The sequence below is a fragment of the Trachypithecus francoisi genome, unplaced genomic scaffold (genome assembly GCF_009764315.1).
Source record: "Trachypithecus francoisi isolate TF-2019V2 unplaced genomic scaffold, Tfra_2.0 Lachesis_group5, whole genome shotgun sequence".
NCBI classification, from domain to species: Eukaryota; Metazoa; Chordata; class Mammalia; order Primates; family Cercopithecidae; genus Trachypithecus; species Trachypithecus francoisi.
In genome coordinates this window covers 12,146,178-12,162,429 of record NW_022681470.1, presented here as the reverse complement: position 1 = coordinate 12,162,429, position 16,252 = coordinate 12,146,178, and the positions used below count along the sequence as shown (strand labels likewise).

The window sequence follows — 16,252 nt, the reverse complement described above, 5'->3', positions numbered from 1 at the left end:
GTGGATTTCGTTTTCCCCTCCCGGGCTTTTTCTTTTCTCTCCGCTCACATGTCTTCTCATTACTCCTCTTCCTCACCCCCAGTGCAGTTGGATGAAATGGTTTTGTTTGTCTAAACATTGGCCCTCGGAGCTATTTCATCAGATAGTATCCGCAGAATGGAGAGGCAGATCCCACCTGTGGGATCCCATCTGTGGTTAGAATGGCCTCTAGTTCTGTCTCTGTTTTAAAATACTGTGTGTTGGTACCGAGGTCAGAGTGGAGATTTTTCTCTTTTCTCTCACGTGATTCTAAAATCCGTCCCAGACCTCGCTTTCCTGGAGTTCTGTCTCTGCGCTCTCATATAACCTAGACGGTGACCTCCGTGGGTGTTTCTTGAACACACAAATGAATGAATGATCTATCCCTCGGAGTACACTGGGGCTTTACTTGGTTTTGTTGAGGTTGGAAACACTGAAGAGAGTTACGTAGAACCTGATATAACAGTCTAGATAAACGCGTTTCTTATTTCATTTCTTGAGCTGGGGCAGGGGCCGAGTTTGAATGTTCCATCCTTTTTTTTTTTTTTTTTTTTTTTTTTGAGACGGAGTCTCGCTCTGTCGCCCAGGCTGGAGTGCAGTGGCCGGATCTCAGCTCACTGCAAGCTCCGCCTCCCGGGTTTACGCCATTCTCCTGCCTCAGCCTCCCGAGTAGCTGGGACTACAGGCGCCCGCCACCTCGCCCGGCTAGTTTTTTGTATTTTTTAGTAGAGACGGGGTTTCACCGTGTTAGCCAGGGTGGTCTCGATCTCCTGACCTTGTGATCCGCCCGTCTCGGCCTCCCAAAGTGCTGGGATTACAGGCTTGAGCCACCGCGCCCGGCCGAATGTTCCATCCTTAAATTGTGGCTTCAGCAGTTAGAAGGAGACAGTGTGTCTGCAGGTGGTCAGAAGACTACACCCAACAACTAAGTTGGCATTGTGAGGGCTGAGTTTGGGGGCGTTTCTTGGAAACTTCAGGGAAAGATCTACCTTTTTTTTTTTAAAGTGGGGCTTGGTAAACATTTTATCAATTGAATGCGGAAAATAAATACATTGTCTAGATATTCTTCCCCATCCCCATACCTGTTATTTGAAAAAATAGAAGGGGAAGCAAAGGGAGAAACCCTCGTACTGCCCCATCCCACTCCACTCCTACCCTAGCATCCATCTCCTCTTCTGAGAACGGAATTGACAAGGGGCCAAGGGGTGTTTTAGGCTAGATTTCACTAATAGTGGCCTCAGATCTCATTAAATGATCATTGCAGGTGTGTGTGTGGGGGGGATTCAAAAAGATCTTGAGAGAGACACACTGAATAGAGATAAAATGTAAAATCTACTTGGGCCCCCCCTAAATCGGCACTACCAGGCAAGATGGGGGCTGGAAAACAGCTCAGCAGTGACCACAGTGTATAAATAGCTCAGTGGTTGGGTGCAGTGGCTCAGGCCTGTAATGCTAGCACTTTGGGAGGCTGAGGCAGGAGGATTGCTTCAGGCCAGGAGTTTGAGATCAGCCTTGGCAACATAGTGAGACCCTGACTCTACAAAAAATAGAAAAATTAGCCCAATGTGGCAGTGCATGCCTATTGTCCCAGCTACTCGGGAGGCTGAGGCAGGAAGATTGCTTGAGTCCAGGAGGTCGAGGCTGCAGTAAGCTGTGATTGAGCCACTGCACTCCAGCCTGGGCGACAGAGCAAAAACCTGTATCTCAAAAAAAAAAAAAAAAAAGCTACAGGTTCCAGATTTCCCAAGATGGTATTCTTAGTCTGCCTGGTCCAGCCAAAATGGATGTGCACAACCTGGAACAAATGGGCAACATGGAACAAAGGGATTTCAAAATCCCAGAACATGTGGAGGAGTAGAGGATATGATGGACAGAGGCTATGATGGTAAGAGGGAGTCGTGTGGAAAGAATCTGTCTTTTTGACTTCAAGAGGTAGAACCCAAACCTGTCGGTGAAAACTTTAGAGAGAGATGGATTTGGGCTTCCCACAAAGAGAAAGGAGGCCTCCTGAGGGTGAGAGCTCCCCACCAGTTGGCAGACGATGCTGAAGAACATATTTGACCATCCGAAAGATGTCCATTCCCAAATGTCCATTCCCACTCTGGGACTCTATTCTGTCTATAAAATGAGCACTCCTCCATTTCAACACAGACACACACACACCCCAGTTTCCCCTTCCTAACATACTGTGTCATTTCTGCAACCCACAGGAGACACCCCCTTACTCCTATTTCTGTAAAGAAACCATAGATGGTGCCCGTATCTTGAGCTCACTTTACCCCAGACCAAGTTACCATACTCTCTTGCCTGATTTCCCACCCTCTTCTCCCGTCTGGTGTTTTCACACCATTCCAACTTAGGTTTTCACACCCACTCTTGCCTTCTGGTTACGTATTCTGCAAAAGGTGGCCAGGGTCATCTTTTATTTTATTTTTATTATTATTATTTTTCAAGACGGAGTCTCACTCTGTCGCCCAGGCTGGAGTGCAGTGGCATGATCCCCACTCACTGCAACCTCTGCCTCCCGGGTTCAAGAGATTCTCCTGTCTCAGCCTCCCAAGTAACTGGTATTACAGGTGCACACCACCACGCCTGGCTAATTTTTTGTATTTTTAGGCTGGTCTCGAACTCCTGACCTCAAGTGATCCACCCACCTTGGCCTCCCAGAGTTCTGGGATTACTGTTGTGAACCACTGTGCTCAGCCAGTCATCTTTTAAAAACAAATCCGATTCTGCCATTTTTCTGTGCTGACTTTGAATCCGGTGCTGGCTTTCAAACACTTTCCGACAGATCCTCAGTCCTTGAGGCTTCCACACTCTGTACAATCAATCCCTACCTATTCCTTCGCCTGCCTCACCTGACACCTAGCTTGACCCCTGCTCTCTGCACACGGCTGTGCTGCCTCCCTTCATTTCCTTGAAGCCTCTTGCACCCTGGCACATCCTGGCCTTTGCAAATTTTGTTCCTGCGGCCTGGAAGGCCCCCTGCATTACAACCCTCACCCCATCCTCTACCCACCCGTTTCCTTCTACTTAGCCTCCAGATTTCAGCTCATAGGTCACCCAGATCAAGCCCAATGTTATACACGCTCAGCAAACCCTGTACCTTTCGTTTCTGGCACCTGTCGCTATTTCTAGCTGTGATTATTTGGCCACTGTGGCTATTTCCAGTAGGCCATAAACCCGTGGACAGAGGCCATGTCTGTGTGGTAGCTCTCCCTGACACTCAGCACAGTACTCCACACATAGTAAGCCCTGGGCAAAGGAAGGAAGGTTATAAAATTTAACCACAGGCCCTTTAAAGAGTTGGGGGGAAAAAAAAGCTCTTCCCACATTGGCATTTTAGGAACTTACTCATCGAGTTAGCCGTATAACTAAGTTTTCTTTGTAAAGTTAAAGTAAGATGTTTGTATATCCACATGCATATAACAAAAGTATGTATATGATTATACTATACTATGAGTTAGTTTTATTTTTTACTATTTATTTATTTATTTATTTTTGAGACAGAGTCTCACTCTGTCCCCCAGGCTGGAGTGCAATGGTGTGATCTTGGCTCATTGCAACCTCCACCTCCTGGGTTCAAGCGATTCTCCTACCTCAGCCTCCCAAGTAGCTCGGATTACAGGGGTGTGCCACTACACCCAGCTATTTTTGTATTTCTTTTTCAGTAGGGACAGGATTTCACCATGTTGGCCAGGCTGGTCTGGAACCCCTGACCTCAAGTGATCTGCCTGCCTCAGCTTCCCAAAGTGCTGGGATTACAGGCGTGAGCCACCACGGCCTGGCCGTGAGTTAATTTTAAAAGTGACTTTTCACATTGAGAAAATTCACAAGACTCACAGTCACATGGAAAGAAAACAATGACAGTGGTTACAGTGTAGCTATCATCCTGGTGTCTCTTCCACTAAGAAACAGTCTCGCACTGGAGGAGCCAGATTTGTCTGTCAAATGTGTGTACAATCTGGTTATTCTTGATTGTTCATACAGATAGATTTTAAAGACAGAAACAAACAACGGGGCTTTGAAGGTCTGGGTCAAAGGTGGCACAATTCCTTGCTTGGTTACAGTAGGGCAAGTGCCGACGACCACAGAGCACTGCAGAAGAGCACATTCTCCCTTTGTTCTGAGACGCCACAGCACAGGGCTGTTTCCTGGGGGAACCCTGGCCCTGAGCCACCAACTCAGGACAGCCCCAGTGGTGGTACTTCACCTCCCACAGCCCCTCCTGCGGGCTTCGATGGGTCCGAGGTGCCAGTCTCTCCCATGGCATTGTGGGCAGTACCCAGGACTAAAGGGTAAGCCACTTCCTGGAGCACTCATTTATGCAAAGCTGGACCAGCCAATTCTTTCTGCAGATACACTAAAGAGAGGGATGGCAATCTGTGGTTTTCCCTTCTCTGCTCCTTCTGCCCTCTCTTTCTCCTCTGTGTGGCTTTTCCCAATTCTCACTTCATTTCTCTTCCTTTTGTTTTTTTGTGTCGCTCTGCAATCAGGCGAGAGTGCAGTGACACGATCTTGGCTCATTGCAACTTCCATCTCCTGGGCTCAAGCAATCCTCCCACCTCAGCCTCCTGAGTAGCTGGGGCCACAGGCTCATACCACCACACCCGGCTATTTTTTTTTTTTTTTGTATTGTTAGTAGAGATGGGGTCTCGCCATGTTGCCTAAGCAATCTCCTGAGCTCAAGCAATGTGCCTGCCTCGGCCTCCCAAAGTGCTGGGATTACAGGAGTGAGTCACCACGCCCCACCTCCAAGCCTTTTGTATATCCAATAATGACAATAGCAGTCAAAAGAAAAGTTATGGGCTGGGAGTGGTGGCTCACGCCTATAATCTCAGCACTTTAGGAGCTGAGGCAGGTGGATCACCTGAGGTCAGGAGTTCCAGAACCAGGCAAGCCAACATAGTGAAACCTGCGTCTAACAAAAATACAAAAATTAGCCGGGCATGGTGGTGGGCACCTGTGATCTCAGCTATAGGGGAGGCTGAGGCAGGAGAATCACTTGAACCCAGGAGGCAGAGGTTGCTGTGAGCTGGGATCGCGCTACTGCACTCCAGCCTGGGTGACAGAGCAAGAATGTCTCAAAAAAAAAAAAAAAAAAAAAAAGCTATGGCACAAAACAAATAACAAATGAGAAAGAAATTAATCCTGCAATCACTCATTCAAAGGATTGCCTGTAGTTCTTCACTAGAAAGCACAGTGACTGCATTTTTCTGGCTCAGGATGCTTGGGAAAGCCGGGAAGTCCTGACATACTTCCTTCTTTGTTTTCTCTGAAAGGACATCTTTAGAGATGTTTGAACTTCCTTTGAGAAACCATCTCTAGGAACTGTTCACCACTATCTGATGTCAGAATGCGGCAGTGCAGTCCTCGGCCACCTCACCGGTGTCTGTTTTGGGTTATGTGCTGAGGATTCTTTCTGGAGAGGCTGTTGCATACAGTACGTGTTTCCTGGCATTCCTGAAGAGGCTCTGATTTGGTAGATGATGAGATTTGAGTCTTTGAGTTGAAGATGAGTGATGAGATTTGGGATTTAGAGTGGATGCTGGAATGATTAATGCTTTTGGGGATGTCGGGAGGAGGCAAATAGATTCTGCATGTGGAAAGGATGGGCAGGGGGCGGAGTGTGGACTGTTAGGAGTTGAATTGTGTCCCTCTAAAAAGATATGTTGAAGTCAGAATTCCCAGTATCTCAGAATGTAACTTTCTTTGGAAACAGAGTGTTTCCAGTGGTAACCAAGTCAAAATGAGGTCATCAAAGTGGGCTCTAAACCAATATGATTGGAGCCCATATAAAAAGGGGAAATAGGACACACAGACACTCACCTTCTCAAGAGAGTCTGTCAGGTGGTCAGTGCATGAATCACTTCTGTTTTATTTTGAGACGAAGTTTCGCTCTTGTTGCCCAGGCTGGAGTGCAATGGTGCAGTCTCGGCTCACTGCAAGCTCCACCTCCCGGGTTCAAGCGATTCTCCTGCCTCAGCTTCCCGAGTAGCTGAGATTACAGGTATCCATCATCATGCCCAGTTAATTTTTTAATTTTTTATGTTTTTTGAGACGGAGTCTCGCTCCGTCGCCCAGGCTGGAGTGCAGTGGCCAGATCTCAGCTCACTGCAAGCTCCGCCTCCTGGGTTTACACCATTCTCCTGCCTCAGCCTCCCGAGTACCTGGGACTACAGGCACCCGCCACCTCGCCCGGCTAGTTTTTTTGTATTTTTTAGTAGAGATGGGGTTTCACTGTGTTAGCCAGAATGGTCTCGATCTCCTGACCTCGTGATCCGCCTGTCTCGGTCTCCTAAAGTGCTGGGATTACAGGCATGAGCCACCGTGCCCAGCCCACTTCTATTTTAAATTTTATTTTATTGGCCAGGCATGGTGGCTCATGCCTGTAATCCCAGCACTTGGGGAAGCCAAGGCAGGTTCAGGAGTTTGAAACCAGCCTGGGTAACATAGTGAGACCCCCATCTCTACAAAAATAAAAATAAATTAGCCAGATGTGACAGTGCATGCCTGTAGTCCTAGCTACTCAGGAGGAGGTGGGAGGATTGCTTGAGCCCAGGAGGTGGAGGCTACACTGAGCTGTGATCAAGCCACTGCACTCAGCCTGGGTAAGAGAGTGAAACCCTGTCTCAACATTTTTATTTTATTTTTTATTATTTTAAATAAGTAGAGATGGGGTCTCACTATGTTGCCCAGGCTGTTCTCAAGCATTCTGAACTCAAGCAATCCTCCCACCTTGGCTTCCCAAAGTGCTGGGAGTACAGATGTCAGCCACCACATCTGGCCATGAGGTACTTCTAGAACCTGATTATACTGGAAAACAGACCGATTGTGAAGCCAGAAAGTCCCAGATACAAATTCTGGCTTTTCCACTTACCAGCCACCCTGTGATCTTGGGCACTCAATATGTGAAAAAGGGGTGCCTAATGCCTTCCTCGGGGTTACTGTAAGGCTTAGCTGAGACTGTGAGTAAGCCGTGCCATGCAGAGCAGACACTAGGGAAGCTTTTAAGCTTTTCAAACTTTCCTTTTATTTTCTTTTTTTGAGACAGAGTCTCACTCTATTGCCCAGGCTGGAGTGCAGTGGTGAGATCTTGGCTCACTGAAACCTCCACCTCCCAGGTTCAAGTGATTCTCCTGCCTCAGCCTCCCTAGTAGCTGGGATTACAGGCACGCACCACCACGCCTGGCTAATTTTTGTATTTTTAGTAGAGATGGGGTTTCACCAGGTTGGCCAGGCTGATCTCCAACTCCTGACTTCAAGTGATCCACCCGCCTTGGCCTTCCAAAGTGCTGGGATTACAGACGTGAGCCACCACGCCTGGACAACTTTTCGAACTTTTCAAAGTGAGAGCTTTGAAAGTTTAATTGTGAACTTTCAGCTTGGAGGTGCTCTTTGACCCTTATGGCTACTACTACTCACCACTCATGGACTTTTAAAACAGGAAGGGGATGTAGAGGGGCTCTGTTCACCTCCTGAGGTTTAAGTTAGGGATTTAGGGCCCACAGAAAGAAAATGAGGGTGCAGCCTGCCCTGCCTGCTGTCACCTGCAGCCTCTGTGAGCCAGGCCAGGTGCCCTCGCCAGCCCTGATGCTTCAGTTCACCAGGTTTCTCTCATGCCTTTTGAGGAACTTTCCAGAATATGCTTGAGGGAGTTAAACTTCATTCTTACTGCCAGCAGAGATATCCCCATCAGTCAGTTACCAGCTAATTTGAGGTGATCTGAGCCTTGTGCAGAGTCGCCGACCCAGGGGAGCCCAGGCAGCTTTGGCAGAAAAACACAGCCCGGCATAAGATGGCAGCCATGAGCAGGGGACGGATCCTGCACCCGGCCCTGGCAAAACCACTGGTCTTGTCTCCGCTGGGCTCTAGCCCCGCTTCTGTTTGGGGCTCCTCTGTGCCATGCCCCATCAGATATCTCCGCTGGGCTCTAGCCCCGCTTCTGTTTGGGGCTCCTCTGTGCCATGTCCCATCAGATATCAGAGCCTTGCCTGAAGGCTCAGCCTGCTGTTAGGCGGGGGCTGGGAAAAACAAATATTTTAAAGCTTCTAGATAAATGATTTGATTTTATACTTAATAGTATTGTAAACATGCAACTCCAAGGCCCTAAGAAAGACCTTAGGGCAACGTTCCCCTTCTGGATCAGTCTCAAATATACCAGGCTCTGCTCTCCTGGGAATAACTTCCCTGGTACACACATGCATCTGGACCTGTGAGAACATAAGGAGTCTGGCATGATCTAAAACAGGCCAGGGAGAAGGTGCAGTACCAGAGAGAGTGCATGGGGCACCACCGTGGGCCTGGGTCTGTGAGCATTTATGGCAATAACACGTAGGTAAGAACTTAATCCACAGCTTAATATAAGGCAAAGGCTAATGAAGTCAGAACCACAAGAAGGAAAATAATAAAAGACCTGACTAGCCTCAGCAATATAGCGAGACCTTGTCTCTATGAAAAACAAAAACAAAATCCCCCATAAATTAGCTGGGCATGGTGGCGCGTGCCTTCCCAGCTACTTGGGAAGCTGAGGTGGGAGGATTGCTTGTGCTTGGGGGTTGGGGCTGCAGTAAGCAGTGATCACACCACAGCCCTCCAGCCTGAGTGACACTGCGAGACGCCATCTCAAAAAAAAAAAAAAAATGCTGGGCGCGGTGGCTCATACCAGCACTTTGGGAGGCCGAGGCGGGTGGATCGTCTGAAGTCAGGAGTTTGAGAGCAGCCTGGTCCAACATGGGGAAATCCTGTCTCTACTAAAAATGCAAACACGAATCGGGTGTGGTGGCGGGTGCCTGTAATCCCAGCTACTCAGGAGGCTGAGGCAGGAGAATCGCTTGAACTCAGCAGGCGGCGGTTACAGTGAGCCGAGATCACGCCACTGCACTCCAGCCTGGGCGACAGAGTGAGACCCCATCTCAAAAAAAAAAAAAATTTAACTAATTAATTAAAAAAAAAAGACCTGAAAATGCCTCTAATACCTGAAAGTAGTGCCTTTCCCCGTTCCCCTCTCACTTCATTGTTGTGCTTCAGAAAACAAAAAAAAACTAAATTCTCTGTGTCTTTGTCTTCTTAAGTTCCATTTATTCTGAGATGTCAACCAAAGCAAGAGACTTTGTGCCTCCAAGCCTATGTTGTCTTCTGTCTCTATCTTGTTAGCTTCATAACCCTCCAACACAGGCGCCAGGATCTCATAGAACTCAGTCAGAGTCTGAGGGGAGTTGAAATTCACCAACCCAGGTGGTTCCCAAATCCAGAATAATGGTAGTAAGCTGAGTGTGGGATCCAGAGACCCGGGACTCCTCATGGTGCAGAGGAAGAGCCTGAGGCTTAGAAAGCTTACGTGACTTCTCCAAGGTCACACCTCTAGGCTTGTCCAAGGCCACAGCACTAGATTTGTTCAAGGCCAGACTGCTAGCTCTTAGTGATGTGCCAGTGAGGACTGGTCCTTCCTTGTTTTTAACTGTCCTGTGTGTGTCCTCAATGATGCTTTTTTTGTGGCTCTGCCTTTCCCAGCGATCTACTGCATTTTCCTCTTCTTTTATGTTTTCTTTCTTTCTTTCTTTTTTTCTGCTCATTCTAATTTTCCTGTAGGAAACAGGATTAACTTGTCCTTGACACAGCGGGTATTGTTTGCAGAGGATGGTGTCAGGGGCATTTAAAAGCCCCCAACCTCACCCCAGCCTCAGCACTCCAAACCCATTTACCTGAAATTTCACGTGCTGATGCCTATTAACAAGCCACACTCCTAGCAGGATAGCATTTTAAAGCATGTCCTCCAGGTACACCTTAGTGAAGATGAAATATGTGAGACTGGGCTGTGATAAGAGGAGGGAGAAGGGACTTGGGGCTATTTTGTGGTGGCTTCTACCACCCCCTCCCCAGCTAGGAACCAGCGTGTGAGAAGGATGGGAAGGAAAAACTGGAAAACTGAATGCACTTGTGTCTGGCTGTAAGGACTCATTTGAAGCATCATCGTATGTTACTTAACGACAGGGATACACTGTGAGAAATGCGTCACTAGATGGTTTCATAGTTGTGTGAGCATCACAGAGTGCACTTACACAAACCTAGATGGTGTAACCTACAACACTCCTGGGCTGTATGGTGCAGCCCACTGCTCCTGGGCTACACACCTGCACAGCATGGGACCATCCTGAATACAGCAGGCAGTTGTAATGCAGTGCTGTTTGTGTGTCTAAACATATCTCAACATGGAAAAGGTAGGGTGAGAAGATAGTGATCTCATCTTTATGGGACCACCGTCATATACATGGTCTGTCCTGTGATTGTACATTAATGTGTCATGTTCTCTCTCCTCTCTGCGCCTGTGCTATTCCCTCTGCCTGGAATGCTTTTCCGTTTCTACCACGTCAACTCATCCTTCCAGACTCAGCCCTCAGGCCCTCTGCAGGCTCCTCTCCCGCCCCTCCTCCTCTCTCCGGGAGCTCCCCAGGCTTCGAGTGCTGGTTCTGGGTGTCCCCTGGTTGTCCTGCACTGCCACTGCCTTGGCACTCAGGGCTCTGTGTCATTGCTTGTTGCTTGGGCAGTAAGAGTTCTGCCATCTCAGAGAGACGTTAGCAACACAATTTGTTTTTCATTTTCTTTCTATCCATTTAAATCCAAATCTGAGTGTGTATTGCACTGGACTGGCAGGAAATTCCACTTCAGTCAGAATTGGGGCCCTGTCCCTCAGGGCCACCCAGGAATCTGAGGGGTTCATGTGATGCTGGGAAAACTAGGAAAGGACCTCAAATTTTTAGCGCATCAGGGAGGCATTGCTGTCTCATGGTCCAGGCCTGAGAAGTCCCTTGAGACCCAGCAGCCCTCTGTTTCTGTGCTGGACACAGGGCACAGGTCTCTTTGCTGGGGCTAGGCCGCGGTCCCCGGGGGTTAGGCTGCTCAGTGCTGTCTCTGATGCAGTCTTACCTTCTTCGTGCTCTGCAGATGTCTGTGCCCTGCTCATGGGAGGCACTGACGAAGGCTGTCTCCATTCATCCCCACTTCTCTTCAGTGACTGGAGGCTGTCATAAAACAAAGAGATGTTGCCTTCTCGAAGCTTCTTTGGGCATTATCAACACCTGCAGGGCGAAGAAATTATGGAAAGTTCAGACACATTCTCAGCAGGGAAACACCTAGGAAGAACACACACGAATTATTATCTTGACAAATGGTCCTGCTGTGCTTATTTGGATACCCAAAGGCATTCCCAGGATCTAATTCCTAGTCTGCAATATGTGCTTAATGAGGATTTGGATCAAAAGTGAACGTTGATGCTTGGCAGGCCCATGACTGCCACTTAGGGTACTGCAGGTTGTGCACTGCACAAATCTAGAGGATCCCACGCAAATAGGTTTGATTATTTATTGAGACAGCTCCCTGGCAGATGTCTTATAAAGCATTTTGGAGGTTGGAAACTTTTCTAATTTGTACTAATTAGGTTCTGACTGAGGTCTGTGCCTTTTTCTGTATTTCCCCATTAAATTCCTTAAATGCAACAAGTGGTAAAGTATCGGAAATGAAATATTGAGAAATCAAGTTTATTTTTGATTAAAAAAACTATAAGTTTTTTGCTTTGTTAGTTCACGTAAACAACATTCAGAAGATTAATAAAACTGAGTTGCAGCAGAACAGGAAATCAGAAGAGAATAATTCAGAACAGAATAATTCCTACTGAAGGCAGTGTCAAATTCAGTAGGCAAGAGAGTCATTAATGTCATGCCTGTATAGTTTGTGGTTGTTTGTAACTCTGGGTATTTGAAGATATTTATAGTTAACCTGTTCCAAAATATGGTGGGGTTTTTTATATAGTTATTTGTTTATATTTTTAATTAATTTTTTTTTTTTTTGATGGAGTTTTACTCTGTTGCCCAGGCTGGAGTGCAATTGTGCGATCTCAGCTCACTGCAACCTCCACCTCCCAGGTTCAAGCGATTCTCGTGCCTCAGCCTTCTAAGTAGCTGGGACTACAGGTGCCCACCACTGTGCCGGGCTAATTTTTATATTTTTAGTAGAGATGGGGTTTCCCTATGTTGGACCAGGCTGATCTCAAACTCCTGACCTCAGGTGATCAGCCTGGCTTGGCCTCCCAAAGTGCTGGGATTACAGGCATGAGCCACTGCATCTAGCCTATAGTTTATTTTTATTAATCTCTTTGTTGATGCAATCTGAATCTGTTCCTCCTTATTTTGTCTCAACTAATAATTGGAAGTAAGGCTTTCAGGCCGGGTGCGGTGTCTCATGCCTGTAATCCCAGTGCTTTGGGAGGCTGAGGTGGGAGGATCATTTGAAGCCGGGAGCTCGAGGTTGTAGTGAGCTATGATTGTGCCACTGACTGTACTCCAGCCTGGGCTACAGAGCAAGACCCTATTTCTTTTTTCTTTCTTTCTTTCTTTCTTTCTTTTTTTTTTTTTTTTTTTTGAGACAGAGTCTTACTCTGTCTCCCAGGCTGGAGTACAGTGGCACTGTGTCAGCTTACTGCAACCTCTGACTCCTGGGTTCAAGCAGTTCTCCTGCCTCAGCCTACCGGGTAGCTGGGACTGCAGGTGCCCATCACCATGCCCGGCTAATTTTTATATATTTATTTTATTTTATTTTTTAGTAGAGATGGGGTTTCACCATGTTGGCCAGGCTGGTCTTGAACTCCTGACCTCAGGTGACCCACCCGCCTTGGCCTTCCAAAGTGCTGGGATTACAGGCATGAACCACCGTGCCGAGCCGACCCTATTTCTATTTTTTTTTTTTTTTTTGAGACGGAGTCTTGCTGTGCCGCCCAGGCTGGAGTGTAGTGGCCAGATCTCAGCTCACTGCAAGCTCCGCCTCCCGGGTTTACGCCATTCTCCTGCCTCAGCCTCCCGAGTAGCTGGGACTACAGGCGCCCGCCTCGTCGCCCGGCTAGTTTTTTTTGTATTTTTTAGTAGAGACGGGGTTTCACCGTATTAGCCAGGATGGTCTCGATCTCTTGACCTCGTGATCCGCCCGTCTCGACCTCCCAAAGTGCTGGGATTACAGGCTTGAGCCACCGCGCCCGGCCTACCCTATTTCTAAAAAAAAAAAAAAAAAAGTAAAGTTTTCTTCAGCCTGAGTAAAATTACTTGCCTCTGTAAGAGACAGTTATCAAAGGACTAATTTGTGGTTTTAAATGAAAGCAAACGTGCTCTATTTGTTTTTGTTCTGTGTTTGTTTCTTTTACAGATCATACGGCACAGGAACCAGTGGAAGACACAGACCCTAGCACTTTGTCCTTTAACACGGTAGGTTACAAATTTTACACTAACGGCGATAATTATTGTTTTGCTTTTTTTCTTTGTTACTTCTTTATGTTTTTATTACTCTGTATTTACATGTGCATCAGAAAGCCCAAAGTAAGATTTTTCTAAGACAAACTGCTTTATCTTGGTATTGTATGTGATAATAATAAACTTTGGGTTGGCTAAAAATGGCATTAGAATCTGTTCTTGTTTTGTACGTGTTGTAGGTGATATTAAATTATGTGAAGGCTTTGTCTACTTGCCTTTTTTTAATTTTATATTTTATTACTATTATTTTTTAGACGGAGTCTTGCTCTGTCATCCAGGCTGGAGTGCAGTGGCGTGATCTCAGCTCACTGCAATCTCTGCCTCCCAGGTTCAAGCAATTCTCCTGCCTCAGCCTCCTAAGTAGCTGGGACCACAGGCGTGCGCCACCATGCCTGGCTAATTTTTGTATTATTATTTTTTCTTTTTAGTAGAATTGGGGTTTCACCACATTGGCCAGGCTGGTCTCGAACTCCTGACCTCAGCTGATCCGCCCCCGCCTCGGCCTCCCAAAGTGCTGGATTACAGGCATGAACCACCGTGCCGAGCCGACCCTATTTCTATTTTTTTTTTTTTTTTTGAGACAGAGTCTTACTCTGTCTCCCAGGCTGGAGTACAGTGGCACTGTGTCAGCTTACTGCAACCTCTGACTCCTGGGTTCAAGCAGTTCTCCTGCCTCAGCCTCCCGAGTAGCTGGGACTACAGGCGCCCGCCTCGTCGCCCGGCTAGTTTTTTTTGTATTTTTAGTAGAGACGGGGTTTCACCGTATTAGCCAGGATGGTCTCGATCTCTTGACCTCGTGATCCGCCCGTCTCGACCTCCCAAAGTGCTGGGATTACAGGCTTGAGCCACCGCGCCCGGCCTACCCTATTTCTAAAAAAAAAAAAAAAAAAGTAAAGTTTTCTTCAGCCTGAGTAAAATTACTTGCCTCTGTAAGAGACAGTTATCAAAGGACTAATTTGTGGTTTTAAATGAAAGCAAACGTGCTCTATTTGTTTTTGTTCTGTGTTTGTTTCTTTTACAGATCATACGGCACAGGAACCAGTGGAAGACACAGACCCTAGCACTTTGTCCTTTAACACGGTAGGTTACAAATTTTACACTAACGGCGATAATTATTGTTTTGCTTTTTTTCTTTGTTACTTCTTTATGTTTTTATTACTCTGTATTTACATGTGCATCAGAAAGCCCAAAGTAAGATTTTTCTAAGACAAACTGCTTTATCTTGGTATTGTATGTGATAATAATAAACTTTGGGTTGGCTAAAAATGGCATTAGAATCTGTTCTTGTTTTGTACGTGTTGTAGGTGATATTAAATTATGTGAAGGCTTTGTCTACTTGCCTTTTTTTAATTTTATATTTTATTACTATTATTTTTTAGACGGAGTCTTGCTCTGTCATCCAGGCTGGAGTGCAGTGGCGTGATCTCAGCTCACTGCAATCTCTGCCTCCCAGGTTCAAGCAATTCTCCTGCCTCAGCCTCCTAAGTAGCTGGGACCACAGGCGTGCGCCACCATGCCTGGCTAATTTTTGTATTATTATTTTTTCTTTTTAGTAGAATTGGGGTTTCACCACATTGGCCAGGCTGGTCTCGAACTCCTGACCTCAGCTGATCCGCCCCCGCCTCGGCCTCCCAAAGTGCTGGGATTACAGATGTGAGCCACCGTGCCCAGCCTACTTGCCTGTTTTTTTTTTTTTTCTTTTCTTGTTTTTTTTTTTTGAGACGGAGTCTTGCCCTGTCGCCCAGACTGGAATGCAGTGGCGCGAACTCGGCTCACTGCAAGCTCCGCCTCCCAGGTTCACGCCATTCTCCTGCCTCCGCCTCCCGAGTAGCTGGGACTACAGTCGGCCGCCACCACACCCGGCCAATTTTTTGTATTTTTAGTAGAGACGAGGTTTCACTGGCCTATTTTTAATACTACTGGTTTGGTAATGGAACAGCCTGGATGCCAGATGGACACATGCTGCTAGATTTACCTCAGTTAGGGCGTTTAATCCTAGCATCTAGCTTCTGAGCCTCATCCTCTTCCCATCCTCCCATAACCATTCTGAGGCTATTGCTTTAAGGTTACCCAAAGATTTCACATATATTGGTTTTTTAGAATTCATTTAATGGTTTTATTATTATTATCATCATTTTAATTTCAGATTCCATGGGTACATACTCAGGTTTGTTATGTGGATACATAGCATAATGGTTAGGTTTGGGCTTCTTGTAAATCTATCACCCAAATAGTGAATGCTGTACCTAATAGGTAATTTTTCAACCCTGAGCCCCCTTTCCACCCTCCCCCTTTTTGGAGTCCCCAGTGTCTGTTATTTCCATCTTTATGTCCATGTGTACCTATTCTTTAGCTCCCACTTATAACTGAGAACATGCAGTATTTGATTTTCTGTTTCTCAGTTATTTCACTTGGGATGATGGCTTCCAGCTGCATCCATGTTGCTGCAAAGGACAGAATTTTTTTTTTTTTTTTTTTGAGACAGAGTCTCGCTCTGTCGCCCAGGCTGGAGTGCAGTGGCACGATCTCGGCTTACTGCAAGCTCTGCCTCCTGGGTTCACACCATTCTCCTGCCTCAGCCTCCCTAGTAGCTGGGACTACAGGCACCCACCACCACTCCTGGATAATTTTTTTGTATTTTTAGTAGACATGGGGTTTCACCGTGTTAGCCAGGATGGTCTCAATCTCCTGACCTCATGATCCACGCGCCTCAGCCTCCCAAAGTGCTGGAATAACAGGCATGAGCCACTGTGCGCGGCCAAAGGAAGAATTTTATTCTTTTTTATGGCTGCCATCATTATTTTTCAACCTCCCAACCATCCCTTGAGATGGTGGGGCAGGTATCCCTATCCAACAGATGCAGAAAGGACAGTTAATGGAAGTGTGCAGCCACCTAGACCGGAGCCCTGTTCTCCTGCCCAGCCCTGCCTCGTGCTCAG

General features: G+C 46.9%; 1 protein-coding gene across 1 annotated transcript in view; it reads left to right on the top strand.

The window, feature by feature from the left end:
* Positions 1 to 16,252, top strand: part of EDARADD (EDAR associated death domain) — a 90,841-nt gene that overhangs the window by 1,907 nt on the left and 72,682 nt on the right. The window contains 1 exon segment of the mRNA XM_033196838.1: positions 13,210 to 13,268. Coding sequence (XP_033052729.1) covers positions 13,210 to 13,268 — 59 coding nt within the window.